General features: G+C 53.1%; 1 protein-coding gene across 1 annotated transcript in view; it reads right to left on the bottom strand.

Annotated features, from left to right (window-relative positions):
* ITGA11 (integrin subunit alpha 11) overlaps positions 1-16653 on the bottom strand; it is a 132325-nt gene that overhangs the window by 33035 nt on the left and 82637 nt on the right. Inside the window, exons 10-12 of the mRNA XM_025296261.3 lie at positions 16069-16139; positions 5723-5867; positions 2819-2967 (exon numbers count right to left, since the gene is read on the bottom strand). Coding sequence (XP_025152046.2) covers positions 2819-2967; positions 5723-5867; positions 16069-16139 — 365 coding nt within the window. The remainder of the gene's footprint in view (positions 1-2818; positions 2968-5722; positions 5868-16068; positions 16140-16653) is intronic.

Genomic DNA, 16653 nt, shown 5'->3' with positions numbered 1-16653 from the left:
GAATATTCAGGTTTGATCTCCTTGCTGTCCAAGGGACTCTCAAGAGTCTTCTCTGGCACCATAGTTCGAAAGCATCAATTCTTTGGCACTCAGGCTTCTTTATGCTCCAACTGTCCCATCCATACATGACTACTGGAAAAGCCATAGGTTTGACTATATGGTATAACATTCCAAATTATGCATGTGCCAAACGTGTTTAATCAGTCCTCTGTTGGACATTTAACTCATTTTCAATATTTTATTTTCCAAATAACTCTGGGCTTAGCACCTTGGGTGGTGACTTGTGATTTCTTCTCAGTATTTGAGCACTTACTGTGTTCCTCTCTCGCCTTGGGTGCCATGCCTCCAACTCAGCTAGAAACCTAAGGGTCCTCCTGGCTCCACTCCCATCTCTCCCACCTGCAGTCTCCCCACAAGTCCACTTGGTGGATGCCAAACATGTCCCAAATCCATCTACTTCCCTCCTCTTCTGATGCTTCTTCCTCAGGAGAGGCACCTTCCAAAGGAAGGACCCCCTCCCCGCCCATCTCCAGACTGGCCCTCCAGCCCACCCCTGTGGGGAGCTAGAGTGGCTTCCAGAAGCTGACCATGCCCCTTCCTTGCTTTGGGGGGGAATGTCCAAACTGCAGTGTGACCCTCCTGGACTGGCCTCCCCGCCTCCCCAGCCTCTGGCTCCCACCCTCTGGCTCCCACATTCCCCCTGACAGTGATTTCTCTCACTGTCAGAAATTTTTTCTCTCACTGTCAGAGTTTTTTCAGAAATCACTGAAGTGATTTCTCTTCTTCAAAAGCCCCCTGCTCTGGCGGGCTTCCCAGCTTCCCTTGCACATACTTCTCTTTAGCTTCTACCCTTTTCTCCTCCCCTCTCTCCAGGTCATGTCTATCGTCCTACAGGTCACTTCCTGTTCAAAGACACCCCTGGCCTTTCCCACTCCATCCCCTGCCGTGGGGCCCCCTTCTCCATGCTCTCCCCCAGCCCCGTCCTTCTCCCCGAAGCACTGGTTCCCTCCACAGACGCCCCCCAACAGTGGGCGCTGCTCCTGTCTCATTCCGTCCAGGCCTGGGCACTGTGTCTGGCACACAGGAGGTGCTCTATAAATGTTTATAGGAGCAAGGGGTTGCTCAGGAAAGAAAAGGAGCCCTTCCCAAGGACAGGCCCTGCGTGAGGCACTTTACAGCCTCACGCTGTCTTGGGAGAAATCATTGTCCTTATTTCACAGGGAAGGAACTGAAGCTCAGAGAATTTGAGTCACTAGCCCAAGGTCAGAAGGCCGGTTACAGCCAAATTGGGTTGGAACTCTGATCCATCTGACACCCAAGCCCATGATTCTCCCTTCCTGGCTTGGGGTGTTTTTAGAAGAAATTTATCCTCAAGCATTAAAAGCTTTTAACTGAGGAGAATGATAAAAAAATATATATATAGAAAAGGGGAAAAAGGAAATTATAAGCACGGTGTGGGGAGGGGAGAGATGTGCCTACACAGAGTGATTAAGAGGCAGACAGAGAGCAAAGAGGGAGGCGGAGAGAGACTGTCTAAACATGTGGCCTCAGCTATATGGGTCACGGTGATTTGGAATCCACTTAACTTAGCTGCTTTCAGTGCTGCGGTTTCTCGTTTGGATGTTGGAGGCAGATCCAGGCAGTAAAAATGTCATATATTCTTCGGCAAATTCCCTCTGGCTCTCAAGGTCTAACCTTGGATTCCTGAGGGCCGGCCTTGGGTGGGGTATGGGCAGGCAGTGTGGAGGCTGGGACCAGAGCAGCGCCCGGGTCTCCCTTGCCCTTGGGATGGGAAGAGGGATGGTGAAAGGATGGCTCCCTGCAGCTAGAGGGATTGAGGTTAGACCTGGCCGAGAGCGTGTCCTCATGGCCAAGGGCAGTAGAAGAGGCAGGAAGCAGGGCTGTTCCCAGGCTCTGGAGCACCAGGGGCAAGCCAAGAATAACAGGAAGGAGCTGGACAGGGCTCAGCTCAGCGCAGGGTGCTATGGACACTGGATGCTGCCAGGCAGGAGGGGCCAAGGCCTTGTGTGGGGGTCGTTGGGGTCAGGAGGTAGCACGATGTAGGCAGCCCCACCAAGAGTCCAGGATTCTGAGCTTTACCCAGTGAATCTACCCAATAACCTTGGAAAAGCTGTGTTGCTTCTCAGGACCACAGTTTTCCTGGGCTATTGAAAACCTGTATCAGAACCCTGTTTCCTGATCTTTTCACTATCCCTGACTTTAATCATAGCTTTCCCCCGTGCATTCAGACCTTCTAACATGAGACTGCCCACCACGTCTTGGGGGGTGCTGTGATATTGGCAGTTGTACCGTTCTGCATTATGCCCGTTCCAGGGAAGGAAAGAAGTTGGCATCTTGGTGCACCCCTGGGGCCTTGTTGTGGGCAGAGGCATGACTCCTCCCACTTCTGGTAGCACTGAGGTGGCATGAGGAACATGAGTGCCCCTTCAGATGCCTAGGGGCCTTGTCAGCCCAAGCTGGGAAGTCATAGCCCGGATGTTGCCTCTGCCAGAGCCCTGAACTCTAGACACGACCAGAGAGATGCTGGTGGTCGGGGGCAAAGGTCTGGCTAGTGCACCAGAGACAAGGGCTCCGTGGGTTCTCCCAGGTTCTCGTTGCTGCAGCAGGGTCTGAGATCTGGCTGTCTGGGGAGGGAGCTCCAAGGTGGGTATAAAGAAGGCATACCCTCCTAGCCAGGAAGGATGTTTCTGGGTCTGGGGGCAGTCCTGTGAGGGACGAGCTGAGTTGCAGTCCCTCCCAGCCTCGCCACCCCGGCTGTCCCGCCTGTCGGCCCCGCCCCCAGCCCCCTCTGCGTTACCTGCTCGCCCCGCAGGGCCTGGTGGATGGTGAGACTCCGGTTGCTGTGCATGGTGAACAGGATGACTTTGCCTGTGTGGTTGAACCGGGGGGCTCCAGCCACGTACACCCGCCCCTGCCCAGAGGACACGACCGACGTGACTGTGTACCCTGCAGTGGGAGGAAACAGGCTGGTCTCTGGCCCCGTGGCCTGGCAGACCTCGCCAGGGCCTGGCGGCATGGGTGGGCCGCTGAAAGGAGGCCATTCAGAGCAGGCTGAGCAGATGGTAGTTCTAGACGATAGTTCCCAGGCTCAGCTGAGGAGGAGGCCTGGAAGAGGCAGGGCTCGGAAGGGGCTGGTGGACAGTGCAGGGAACTCACTGTGCCCACCCTCTGCTGGAGGGCATCAAAAGGAGCCAGGTGGGGTCACTAAAAGGCATTGCTGACCTGGAACATGCACATCGCCTGCTTCACTCGCCCCACAGGTGAGCACGTGAGGGAGCAGGGAGGCGAGAGAACAAACCCTAGCCATACTCTTTTTATATTGGGCCGGCTTTGTTTCTGATCCCCACCAGTAGTCTCTCTGGGGACCAGGCAATGTGCTCTTCTTTACCAGAATGCCCTGCTAAGTGGTCCACCAAAAACTGAAGGGTTGGCTGTGCAGAGGCAAGGAACTGCTCTGCTCAGGGCATGCAGGTTGGGGGGTCTCAGAGATTCCTGCAGCCCCAAAGTGGGGAGTGCCCAGGCTTCTCTGCATCCACACTCGTATGCCACTCAGAAGAGAACAAGACGGAAACCCAGGGGCTCTTTGGGAAAGGCCTCCAATCCATGTTCTCGGGATCAGTGCCTGGTCCCTGTGAATTTCCAGTCTAGCACCCAACTCTGGGTGCAGCGTCCTCAGACAACCCTCCTGAAAGTGGGACCCTTGCAGGTGTGCAAAGCCGAGAGTTCTACTTCCTGCCAGTTGATTTGGAGAGTGGATCCCCGTTTTTAGATGGGTGCCGGGCCTTGCTGGCAATTCTTGGGTGCTTTCTGGGGAATGAGCGGCTCCTTCTGCTGTGTGTGCATGCCTGTGTGCACGCCTGTGTATATGTGGGTAACTGTCTCTCGGGTCCCACCAGTTGCTTTCAGAGTGGCTGAGGGATGCACAGAAGCCAACTCACAGTGGCCGGGAGTGTGGGTGCAGTAGGGTGGGAAACTGGTTCTAGATACAACATCTTTGACTCTTGGAAAGGTATTCTGGGACGTGGGGTAGGTGAGAGCAGGATATCGCATGGAGGGTGGCTAACGGCTGTGAATTCAGAGCAATCACAAAAAGACGAGGGTAGAGCAGGCTTAGCCGTGTGCGGTAGAGCAAGGGTTTCTTCTAAGCTGAGCCCTCAGCGGCATTACTGAGAGTATTCTCATTGACCCCAGGCGTTTGGGGTTCCCGGAAGGAGGGACAGTGGTAATGGGAGGGTCCTGGGGGCTGAATGTCCTGGGGGCAGGCAAAGGCCGACTCTCAAAGCTCTAAGCAGTGCTGAGAGCTTCCTGCTTCCCTGCTGTCTGCTGGCTGCGGTTGCAGTTCCCATGTGGCTCTGACCAGCAGGCAAGGCCACCCTGAAAGCTAGAGAGCCTCCCTGAAGGCCCGGGGCCGGAAGTCCATCAGCTTCCCCAGTGTGGAGGCGGAGAGCCTGGCCTCCCGGTCTCCTTCCCCAAACCCCCCGTCTCCCTTGGGGCACAGAGGGAGGAATCTTCCAGAGATCCCCCACAGTGCCCTCGCTGGATGAACCCCCAGAGAGAGGAGGAGCAGAAAGGCGCTCCCTCCAGACTCCCACCCAAGGAGGGACCATGGTTGGGCCTCATGAAGGGTCTTCTGGGAGGAGGAACAACCTTCCCACCACAGAGAGGCCCACTGCCAACTTAGTTCACAGAGAAGTGGGGTCTGAGGCTGCATTGATGATAACGTCACAGCTGGTAGACTCGGTTCAGAAACTCAGGAAGACTTACAGACAATGGGAGCGCTTCTCCTTTCCTCTGGTTCAGCCCTTTCTGCATGAATGGCAGAGGCTTGCTCCTACAAAGCTGGAGGTGACTGGGCTATGGTTAAGGTCTCACAGCTGGGACCTGTCACCACCAGGTCAATGACTCACACTTTTCTTTTTACGACCACCTTAAGGCGCTTAAGGTGAGCTTCCCTTGTGGCTCAGCTGGTAACGAATCTGCCTGCAATGCAGGAGACCTGGGTTTGATCCCTGGGTTGGGAAGATCCCCTGGAGAAGGGAAAGGCTACCCATTCCAGTATTCTGGCCTCGCAAAGAGTTGGACACGACTGAGCCACTTTCACTCACACTAAGGTGCTTAATGGGAGATGACTCCTACCTTGATCGTAACACAAAGATTCGGACATGACTGAGCGACTGAACTGAACTGAACATATCCTCAGCTTTCATTTTTTCCTTGGGGAGGCAGACTTCCGGCACTCCATTCTGAAAGCATACCAACAGCTGCCGGAGAGTCTAGAGGCATCAGTGGAAACAATCTCAGGTCAGACTGCTTGTCATTTATTCTGGCAGTCTGCAATCTTTTTGGCACCAGGCACCAGTTTTGTGAAAGACAATTTTTCCACAGATGGGGGCGGTGGGGGAGACGGGGAATGGCAGATGAAGCTTCGCTCGCTTTCTCACCTCCTGCTGCATGGCCCGGTCCACGGCCTGGCTTGGGGACCCTGATTTATTCTAGCTACTAATGGAGAGCCCGTGATGAGCCAGGCATGGTGCTGGGCATGCTGGATGCCAGCCTGGAGAGGCAGTGACTCCTGACTGTGCTTGAATCAGCACAGACGACGCACGGGCAAGCCCCTCGTCTCGTGTTTGAGCATGTTCTGGACCCCCAAGTCCTCTCCTGGCCCACCGCCCACTAGCCACCCCTCAGCCCTGCCTCTTACCCAGGTAGGCGCCATGGTTCTTGAGCTCCTCGGGGAATTCCTTCAGGTAAGACTCACGGAGAGGAATGACCTTCCCGCTGCTGGTCTCCTTTAGCACAGCTCCATTCCAGTCATAAGCGCCCACGGCTCCCAGCAGAATCCCGTCCTGACATCGGGGAGGTGGTGCACATCAGCTCATGTCCCCCGGGGTGCCCCTGGCCAGGAATCTGCCCTACATCCACATCGTGAAGCATCCTCCTGCCCCCATCTGGCACCTCCTGCCCAGTTCATTAATAGCCCAACTTCCAACCAGGATTCTTGACTTTAACAGGAGCTGAGGGCTTTCTTGCCCCACTCCATTCTTAGGATAAAGTGGGTCAAGCTGATCCCAAGGATAGGATCTTAGGAAACAAGGAATGTTCTAGAAACAGGCTCCAAATCCAGGACCAAAGTTGCATTCCATTTTAGGCTTCAGAACCTCTCTAGCAAATCCCTTGTTGCCATCCCTTCTTTCTGACACTCCTTTAAGTGATGAAAGTCGCTCAGTCGTGTCCAACTCTTTGTGACCCCATGGACTATATAGTCCATGGAATTCTCCAGGCCAGAACACTGGTGTGGGTAGCCTTTCCCTTCTCCAGGGGATCATCCCAACCCAGGGATCAAACCTAGATCTCCCACATTGCAGGCAGGTCTTTACCAGCTGAGCCGCCAGGGAAGCCCCCTTCAAGTGCTGCACGTATACTTTCTGGGGCTTCCCAGGTGGCGCTGGTGGTAAAGGATACACCTGCCAATGCAGGAAATGGTAAGAGATGTGGGTTTGATCCCTGGGTTGAGAAGATCCACTGGAGGAAGAAATGGAAAGTCCACTCCAGTATTCTTGCCTGGAGAATCCCATGGCTAGAGGAGCCTGGCATGCTACAGTCCACAGCGGCGCACAGAGTCTGACACGACTGAAGCGACTTAGCATGCGCACAACCTGTACTTTTCCTCCTTCCTTCGCAGCGTCTGAGTTGCTTTCCTGTGTAAACGCTACTTCTTCATTTCTTCAGTACAAATTCACTGTGTGTCTGTCTTATGTCAGACACTTGCTTAGCGCTGGGGATACTATCCCTGCCCCCACAGAGCTCACAGGCACTAAAATACATACACAGATAAACATAATACTTGCAAACCATGATAACTGCCACACAATGAGGGTTGTGATAAATCCTGGCATGAGACTGAATTTAGATCAAGATGGGGCTCAGGAAAAGCGTTTTGAGCAAGTGATGCTTACTTACCCAGACACCTGGAGAGATGAAATAATTTGTGCAAAGGCCCTGAGGCTGGAGACAGTTCAGAGCCTTTGGCTTCAAGGAACTGAAAGCTGTTCGACTGGGCTGGAGCCCCGAGTGAGAGGAGCAGGGTGGTTCAACATGAGGCTAGCCAGGTAAGCCAGGGCCACATTTGTGGCAGCCCGAACCTCAAGGACAGGAGGTTGTCTTTAATTACAGGGTAAGCAGATGCTCCGATGCCTGGGCAGGAAGATGGGGAGCTCTAGCTCCCTGAGGGGAAGCTTCCAGGGTCATTGAGGGGGACTGGACTGGGTCTATTCACTCTCTGGGCTGCCCCTGAACTCTATCTCCACCCTCAACCATCCACATAACTAGCGGACACAGGAAGATGAACAACAAGCACTCAGAAGAGGGAGAGCAGTGACTAGGGACAATGAGGGGCTGGTGGGGGGGGGGTGGAAGCAGGAGGGGCCACCTTCCTGGGTCACCTTGGTGATCACGAGTCAGGGGCACCTAGTTTTGCCTCCCAGCTTTGGAATGTTAAAGCACAAGCTGGTGAAGTCCTCTCTCTCCCACTAAGCCCTCCTTCAACCCAGCTGGTGGGTGGAATTTGAGGTTTCCCCACCATTGGTGCCCAGAGTACTGAATTTCTCCTTTCCTGGTGGCTCAGTTGGTAAAGAATCTGCCTGCAAGGCTGGAGACCCAGGTTCAGTCCCTCGGTGGGGAATATCCCCTGGAGAAGGAGATGGCTACCAACTCCAGTATTTTTGCCTGGAAAATCCCATGGACAGAGGAGCCTGGTGGGCTATAGTCCATGGGGTCGCAAAGAGAAAGACACGACCAAATGACTAAACCACCACCACCAAAGACAGGGGATCAATAGAAAAATGTGACTCTGGCCTGGGGACAACAGAGTCATAACTAAACATACAGGCAGAGGCCTCAGCACTAATTTCATTACTGGTGGTGGAGGAGGCAAGATTGGGAACTATAATAAGCTATGCATCCTTTTCTCATTCCCAAGGTTCCACTTTCAAGACTAAAGTTGATCATATATAAGGATTAAAGTCCTAATATCTTAAAGGCTGAGCTGACTGTTCAGACAGGATGTTTTTACGGCTATAAATAAGCCGCTCTTGGGCGAGTCTGATGTGCCTGGTTGTGTTTGATGTCGCATTTTCTCATCAGCTTTCTCTCTCCTACTCCGGGCGCTTCAGCCTGGGAGAGAGTCTGACAATCTGTTGGGGCCAGGATCTGGGCCAGGGCCTCAGAGACTCCTGCCAACATTCCTTGTTCTTGGGGTGTGCTCCATTCTTGGCAAGATCCTTTCTCATCCAGTCACCCATTTGTGGGAGGCCAGCAGGACAGTCATTATCTGCACTAGACTAAGGAGCACCCAAGATTCAGAGAGGGAAAGGGGGTTGCCTGAGGTCACACAGCAAGTCAGTGGCAGGGCTGGGATGGAGCTGGTCAGAGGAAAAAAAATGCTCATTGGCTTCCCTAGAAGCCCCTAGATTCTGCTTTCAATATGACAGCAGGCCAGTCTGCTTCCTGAGGAGGCCTTTGAAGATGACTGTTTGGCTTTGCAGATGACTGGAAACCTCTGATGTATTGAGAAGGCCTGGCTTCACTGGGTGCCTGGGATTCAGCTGGGGGAGACCTGAGGCTGACTCACCACAGTGGGGCTTGGCAGTTCCATTGGAATTTCTGCATTTGGCAGCAATGGGGGGCCGAGGGCTTCTGCGCCCTCACCTTCTGCCAGTCTACCCCAGCAGTGGCTGCAGGCAGGCTTGCGCTCCCAGTGGGAGGCCCTTTCCCGAGCAGGGTCTCCTGGGGCCCTGCTGCGGACAGGGTGTCCTGTGAGGAGTGGGCTGGCTGAGAGGGCAAGCCCAGGCCACCAAGGCAAACCTCAGGTGGTCACCATCTTTTCCCAGTTAGGAAAACCCAGACCTTTTGAGTTTGGAAAAAATCTGGAAGCATGGGGCTGAAGAAAGGGCCAACGATTTGATAAAAGAAGCCAGGCATTCAAGCCCAGCTGGAAAACAAACAGAAGGGCTTCGTGGGGAAGCTCCGTGTTCCCCGCTCCAGGCCTGGCACTGGCTCCTTCACTTATGGCCTCCTTCCCTGCGAGGTTGCCGGGGCTTCCACCAGATATGACCAGGGTGGGCCTGGGTGGCAGCTGACCTTCCTGGCTCTCAGTGCAGAAATGAGGACACGGGCTTGGTGGCCCCCAGAAGATCTAAGGCCAAGTGTGTGCCCTCCTTGAGGAGGACCTGTACCTGTACTTGCCTGAGCCCTCACCATCGGATCCCGCCAGCTCAGCTCTCAGCTGTCCTCTGGCCGGTCCTGCAGCAGAATTACCTTCCCACCTCAGCTGAGTGCTCCCTGGTGTGTGACCAGATCTCCCCAAACTCAGTGTTCCTGCTCGTCCCTGTCCCCAGCCAGGGTCAGGCCACATGCCCAGCACGGGAAGCCGCATAGTCTAGAACAGTGGTTCCCAACTCGGGGTGGCTTAGCCCCCAGGCAATATTTAGTAATGCCTGAAGTCAGCTTTGGTGGTTACAGCCCAGGGTGGTGTTGGGGTTGCTATGGTGAGTAGAGACCGGGGATGCTGCTGATTACCTACGACGCACAGGACAGCCTCGCAGCAAAGAAGTACCCAGCCCAGATGGTCAGTAGGCTGAGTAATCCCAGGCCTGGGATTAGACCATGATCTCTGGTGTTAGACATTCAAGTTCTACTTCTATCTCCAAAGCCTCCAGCTGTGTGACCTTGGGAAAGTTCCTCTCTCTCACCAAGCCTAAGGGTCCTCAGTTGTAAATAGTTCTGAGACTATTCTGCAGTTCTGTAAATAGTCGTGAGAACTAGCATTTTGAATCCTTAGCAGGGTGCTTGGCAGCCAATAAGGACTGCATACATATTAGTTCCTCTCATTCATTAATTCAGCTATAAAGTACTTCCAGGGAGACAGGGGTCCTCAGATCTCACAGTCAAGTTGGACCTACAGATGAGTCTCTGAGGAGTGATCTGATAGAGGCCAGGACAGCCTATTTTGAGGGCCTACAGGAGGGGGTGGCCTGCTGAGGGGGTTTGTGGGTACATGGCAGAGTTAGGGAAGGATTTTAAGAAAACCTTCCTTGACTTCTTGGTTGGTTGGTCACTAAGTCGTGCCTGACTCTTGTGACCCGATAGACTATCGCCCACCAGGATCTTCTGTCCATAGAATTTCCCAGGCAAGAATACTGGAGTGGGTTGCCATTTCCTTCTCCAGGGGATCTTCCAGATCCAGGGATGGAACCTGTCTCCTGCTTTGGCAGGCGAATTCTTTACCACTGAGCCACCTGAGAAACCCTCCTTGACTTATCAGGAAGTCTCAAAATGCACACTTCTAGTTCCAAGCCTCAAGATTCAATTCCACACATGTTTTTCAGACATCTGCTCAAAGGTTGAAGTTCAGAGAGGCAAAACGATTTATCTGAGGCTACACAGCCAGACAGAGTTCTCCTCTGGCCTGGTAGCAATGGAATGAGGACACCAGATGATACCAGTTCTTGGTGTTGGAGAGGCAGGGCTGTGGGGGCCGATGGAGGTGACCCATGGTGGTTCTGTTCACAGGGAGACCACCTAGAAGGCACGAGTGCTGGTCTCCCCCTCAGGCTCCCCTGTGGCTTCCTCACCCACGTGTCCATTACCAGAGTGGCCGCAGGGAGGTCAGGACTCTGTCCCCAAGAGCACCTTCTAAGGCAAGTACCTTGTTAAGAGGGTGGATGATGCTTTACCTAGTTGCTCAGATTGTCTCGGTAGAAGATGTTTTCAACAAGCCTAGTGGAGGCTGAGGAAGGGATCAGTGCCTGGAGGTTGAGATGGAGTTGGGCAGGAAAGACCCAGAAATGGGCCTGCAGTCTTTCTGTGGAGAGGGGCCCTGCACCATTTGTGGGGCTGAAAGCCGTAGGCTGGGGCAGTGAGGAGGGGCCGGGGGTCAAAGGGCATGCTCTTAATGTGACTATTCATCCCAGATCAGAGAGCTGGGGCAGTGAGGAGGGGCCGGGGGTCAAAGGGCATGCTCTTACTTGACTATTCATCCCAGATCAGAGAGATGGTTATTTCTACTCAGAAGTCCTGGAACAATGGCCAGGAGTGGGGCGTGGGGCACCAGGGCACAGCCTTAGGACTTGGGGCTGGGCTTCTGAGGACCACAAAGAACCAGAAATGTTTCCTGCCACCAGGGGTCAACTTGCAAAAAATCCAGAACAGCATAGCAGCAGGCCTTGGCCTCAGGGGGCAGCCCTGGCGGCCTGTCCTAGAGCTGGCGGGGGAAGAATCCACAATCTAGAGCTAAGGGGGCTCAAAAGGAGTTGACAGCCTTTAGCTGTCAACCTCTCATTTCATCATTATGGATGAGTTTCTTCTACTTTTCATTAAACAATACATGCAAAATGAGTTCAAATGCAAAACCCTTAAGAAAGAAGACAACTTTAAGGCTTTAGCAGCTGAGAACCTTACATAATCACCTCTAACCTTAGCTATCCTGTCCATGAGCCCAGGAGGGTGGTGAAAAGGGCACAGGCTGAAGAGGCAGGGGGTGGCTGGGGCTGTTGGTCTGGGGGGTAACCCCCACCCCACCCCCCACCCCGCACTGCCTCAGCCTGTTTGTAACGTGACTAAGGCTGGTTCTCCTAGACCATCATGTGTAATTTAAAAAAAAAAACACTCTGTTCTTATCTTGGGTGAGTGGCCAAGTCTTTGGTGTAGATAAGGTCCACCCTAATAAAACTGCTTCCTTCTGTAAACTTTTGGTGTTGGGGAGATTTACGGAGTGCAATGCAGGAGAGCCATCACCACGGGCATCAATTATTTATGGTCCTCTTCCTTCTACCACGCCTTCCCCTTGTGGCCCATGGGGATTATAGGCTGAGAGCTGTGGATCTCTTCTGCAAGCTTTCTGGCAGATTCAGGCAGCTTTTCCTTGGTTACCCGGCTTGACAGGGAGTTCATCACCTCAGCAAGCAGCCAGCACCAATAGAAGCCACTCCAGCTCTCAGCGACCTTCATGTTCATTTCCAAATGCTAATGGAACCATTGGCTTACAAATCCATTCTAAAATTTGGCCAGGAATCCATAGCTCATTTTGCTGATGGTAATTTCCAGAATATTCTTTCTCCTTTTGGCTAATCAGGACTCGAGCTTCCTGGGGCTCTGGGTCCCTGGTTTTCCCAGCAGCTCTGACTTCTGGCCCTCATGCCGGAATATAATAATGGCTGTGGCCTGGAGCTTTGGTTCATCCAGGGGCTCGGGGATATATGGGGGTCTCCTCTCCTAATCTGGACTCTGGTCCTTTCTATCTCTTGTTACTTTTCCCTTCCTAACCTGAAGCCTGCTTTCCTTGCTAGGTAAGACAGCAGCAGACCAGGTGATCAGACATGACCTTTCCTCTGCCCTTTGTGAACATTCTATGGGTCCTTCCCTTGGGACTAGGGAGCCTTCCTTCTGACAGAGCCCAACAGGCCCAGGGCAACTGAGGACTCAGCACATTTGCAGGAAGCAGCTGCCTGAGGCTGTCTAGGGGGCGTTTCCAGAGGAGATGGAGCCCCAAAGTTCACCCAAGAGATGTACTCACTTGGGCTCAGGACCTGTTCTGGGCAAAGTTGAGAGGCTGGACCTTCTTGTCCCCAATCCCCAGAGAGGTCTGACTGATCCTGAGAGCTGTGGGGTTGGACTCCCAAGGACAGGACGGCTGTGGCCAATTATCATGGCATGACCAGCCTAGCACTGGAAAGCCTCTGTACCCTAAAATAGCAACCCAATGGCCAGTCACAGTGCCAGACAGGCCACCATCACTCTCACCAATCCTTTGGATTTGGAAGGACTTTATTTATTTAAACAATTATTTAGAAAGTCTTAAAGAGTCTCAAGTTCAAATGTAATCATTGTCTTTTTCTGTGTCTCATCAGATGAAAGCTTCCAGATATCTGTCATTTGAAAACAAGACACAGGTGACAGAAGAACTGGGGTTTCCACCTACAGAGCGGGGAGATGCCCCCTGGGTTTCTCCAGTTAGGGGACAAGAACAAGAGTTGAGCATGTGGAGGAAGCTACAGGAGGCAGCTGATGGCCTTGATCTCAACAACAAGTTGAGGTCCTGAGCTGCTGGTCTCCCCTTTGCAGCAAGGGAACTCTATTGATCCTGCAAGAACTCATTTTGTTTGACATACTCTGCTGCTTGGGCCATTGTCAAGGTTCAGCTAAACTTCCCCGAATCCCTGAAGCTTGTCTTAACTGTCCTTCTCTCTAGATTCCCTGATTCCTGGGCACACACAGATCACAGTATGAGAAGCAGGAGACTGAACTTATCATTTAGGAGTCTTTCTCCCCAACTAGACTGTGAACTGCTGTCAGTTGAAATGGTATCTTCATCTCTATATATCCCAGTGCCTCACAGCCAGGCCCAAGGGGAGATGCTCAAAAACTGACCTTGGAATGGAAGATGGAGACATGGGACATTCTCTCTCTCTTGTGTCCCCGCCATCAGGGCTGGGCCCCCGTGTGTGCTCAGCCTTTCTCCAGTCCTGTGGGTATAACTTCCTCTCTTTTCTTGCTTGCTGCCACCCATGGCTGCTGAAATCCTTGTCCTCAGGGGCCTGTCCAAGCCCCAGACTCCCCTGATCCTCCCCTGAATCTCCTTTCCCTTAGCCTGGGCCTTTCCTTCTGTAAAACCCTGATCACACACAGCCTTGGCAAGGACTGTTTTTGTTTTTGCTAAACCATGCAGATCTTAATTCCCTGATCAGGGATCAAACTTGTGCCCCCTGTAGAGGAAGTGTAGAGTCTTAACCACTGGACCACCAGGGAGGTCCCTCATGCTGCCTTGATAAGTGTTAGATGGGTCCACGTGGTTCCCCATTGAGCAGGGAGTCTCTACAGGGGCTCCATGGATGGGCGGGCCTCCTGAAGTTATACACCTGTACTCAGAAGTCTGTAGTTTGTTGTCTTATTCTCTAAGTTCAGGACTGCTGTTCTGAGTTGTTTTCAGGCTGACTCCTATTTGGCAAGAATAAATTCTGCTTCCTTTTGATATCTTGGGGCTTCCCTGGTGGCTCAGACAGTAAAGCGTCTGCCTGCAATCTGGGAGACCTGGGTTCGATCCCTGGGTCGGGAAGATCCCCTGGAGAAGGCAATGGCAATCCACTCTAGCACTCTTGCCTGGAAAATCCCATGGATGGAGGAGCCTGATAGGCTACAAGGCTACAGTCCATGGGGTTGCAAAGAATCAGATACGACTGAGTGACTTCACTTTCACTTTCACTTTGATATCTTAGTTGCATTTGACAAATGCTTGTTGGATTTAATGAAATTGATTTTCTTTGTTGCATTTTCTAACTAGCCCTGACCCCAGAGTCAGGAGTCCAGGGCTAGTCCAGCTGGAACACAGAACTTGATGCCTGACCTGTGTGAATGAATGATGCCCTTGACCCTCCTGATATGCAGCCCCTTGCCCTCAGACTGGGAGCTTCCTGAGGTCAGGGCTCTTGCCTCTGTTCCTCCTGGGATAGAGCACAGGGCCCAGCACAGAAAAGGCATTGAAAAGATTTGCTAATGTGACCACCTAAAATGGGACAACTATTACCATTTGCCGACTCTGCAGGGCTGTTTTTGAGCATGAATGAGGCACAGAAATTTTCTGAAAAAAAATTAAAGTGCTCGGTACATATTTTGCACGACTACTGTCAATATAGAGCAGTAATATTTATATCTTGCTGTATTCAATGGGCACGAGATAGTCCAGATGCAGCTCAGGAAACGCTGAGCGTGAGCTGCATTTCCGTCCATCTGCCCGCTGTGTGCTGGGCATCCATCCCTCTCCCCTCGGATCTGGGATCTCTGACTCAGCGCCCCCTCAGATTCCACCCACTCTCATGGAACAGCTGCTCCGTGTGGGGGGAAAGCATGAGGCTAATATTTCTCTCACTTGTGTCACTGCAGCAGATCACTCGGCCTTCCCGGGACGTGGCTTCTTTACCTGGAAACTGGGAATAAGGAACCCTGGCACGTTCACCTCACAGAGGAGTGGGGAGAATTCAGGGGGTTAATGAAAGTGATGTGGAAGTGGAATGGACGGATGGGCCTTTTCTGGCAGATTGGGAGGTGTGGCCCCTTCCCATGGGCCCAGCTGGGCAGAGCACACGCACAAACCCAGGGCACCTGTCAGCCCGGAGTGTGCTCACAGGGGCGTGTGCTGATACCAGCAGCACGGGCTTTCCCCACAGGTACTCTCAGGCAGGGCTCTGCCTCCAAACGGCTTTAGAAGTAAAGCGTGCTCACAGCTATGGACTCCTCTGCCCTGCTAGCAGGCTTCCCAGGTGGCTGAGTGGCAAAGAATTCGCCTGCCAATGTGGGAGACTCAGGAGACGTGGGTTCAGTCCCTGGGTTGGGAAGATCCACTAGCATAGGAAATTGCAACCCACTCCAGTATCCTTGCCTGGAAAATTCCACGGACAGAGGAGCCTGGCAGGACACGACTGGGCGACTGAGCATGCATGCATATGTCCCTCTGGCAATCCTGTGAGGTTTCAGCCCCACCCTGAGAATCAGAACCAGGTGAAGCATGTGCCCCAGACCTAGCCCGACGCTGGTGACACCACGGGTCTGCTTGGGACCCCTGCAACGTGACGCCGAGCCCGCACGCGGAGAGGCCCCTGTGGGCCACCTGCTGGAGCACATCTGGGACTTCTGCCCACAGGGACACAGGGCTGGGCCCTCACACACAGGCTGCCTCAGGCATGCAGGGCACAGTTAGAGCCCAGGCAATGGGTTTTGCCACTCTGGCCTAGTTTTTGCACAAGGCTCTGTGGACCGAACTGGACCTTTGGTCCTGGGGGACATGTCCCCACCAGCACCCTGCACAGAGAGGGCTTGAGACAGCTAATTGTAAATTGATGGTCTTGATGTCCCTCTTCTAGCCACAGAGACGAGAGGCAGAGAGACCCCAAGAAAGAGAGCAAGGGGGATGAGAGACAGCCCAGGAATGGCAGGATAATGGCCTAGGGAGCTAAGAGGAGTAAGAGGGTGGGAGGGCAGCTCTAAACCCATCCTTACCTCCACCACATGAGAGGAAAAGCCCGTCTGTGACATCTCCAGCCCGAAGGAGGTTTCGTTCTTGTTCGTGCCTAAAACAGAGGGACCGAAAGATGTCAGCTGCATGCATGACTTCTTAGCGCCAGACATGTCTGCAGCTCAGTCCCCAGCATCTGTGACCTGGAAGCACTTTTAGTGAGGTGAGACAGGGCCCCAGGTCTGAGTCCAGCTCATCCACCCCAACAGCAGGCCCCTTCCAGGTGGCCATGTGGGTTTATTATTAGCAACCCTGCTGAAAAGGGATTGGAACACCTTATATTACAGCGCATGCCTACTATGAGAGTGTCAACATAGGGGAAAGATCCAGAAAAGTGCATGGAAAGAAATCATCTACATTGTTGGCAAGAAATGGAATTTCCCACTTTGTTCATTCCTACTATTCGCCAGATTCGGTTCCAGATGCCTCTGGATGATTCCCAAATTGTAAATCGACCCTTAGGAGGAAGAATTGTCACCCCTGCAGATTTGCACAAGGAATCCCATGTGTGTCAAAAGCTCCTCCCCGCAGAGGGGCTCCGACGTGGCGATGTAGACAATGTTCTCATC

Source organism: Bubalus bubalis, chromosome 11 (assembly GCF_019923935.1).
Source record: "Bubalus bubalis isolate 160015118507 breed Murrah chromosome 11, NDDB_SH_1, whole genome shotgun sequence".
NCBI lineage: Eukaryota > Metazoa > Chordata > Mammalia > Artiodactyla > Bovidae > Bubalus > Bubalus bubalis.
This window is presented reverse-complemented; position numbering and strand designations above follow the sequence as displayed.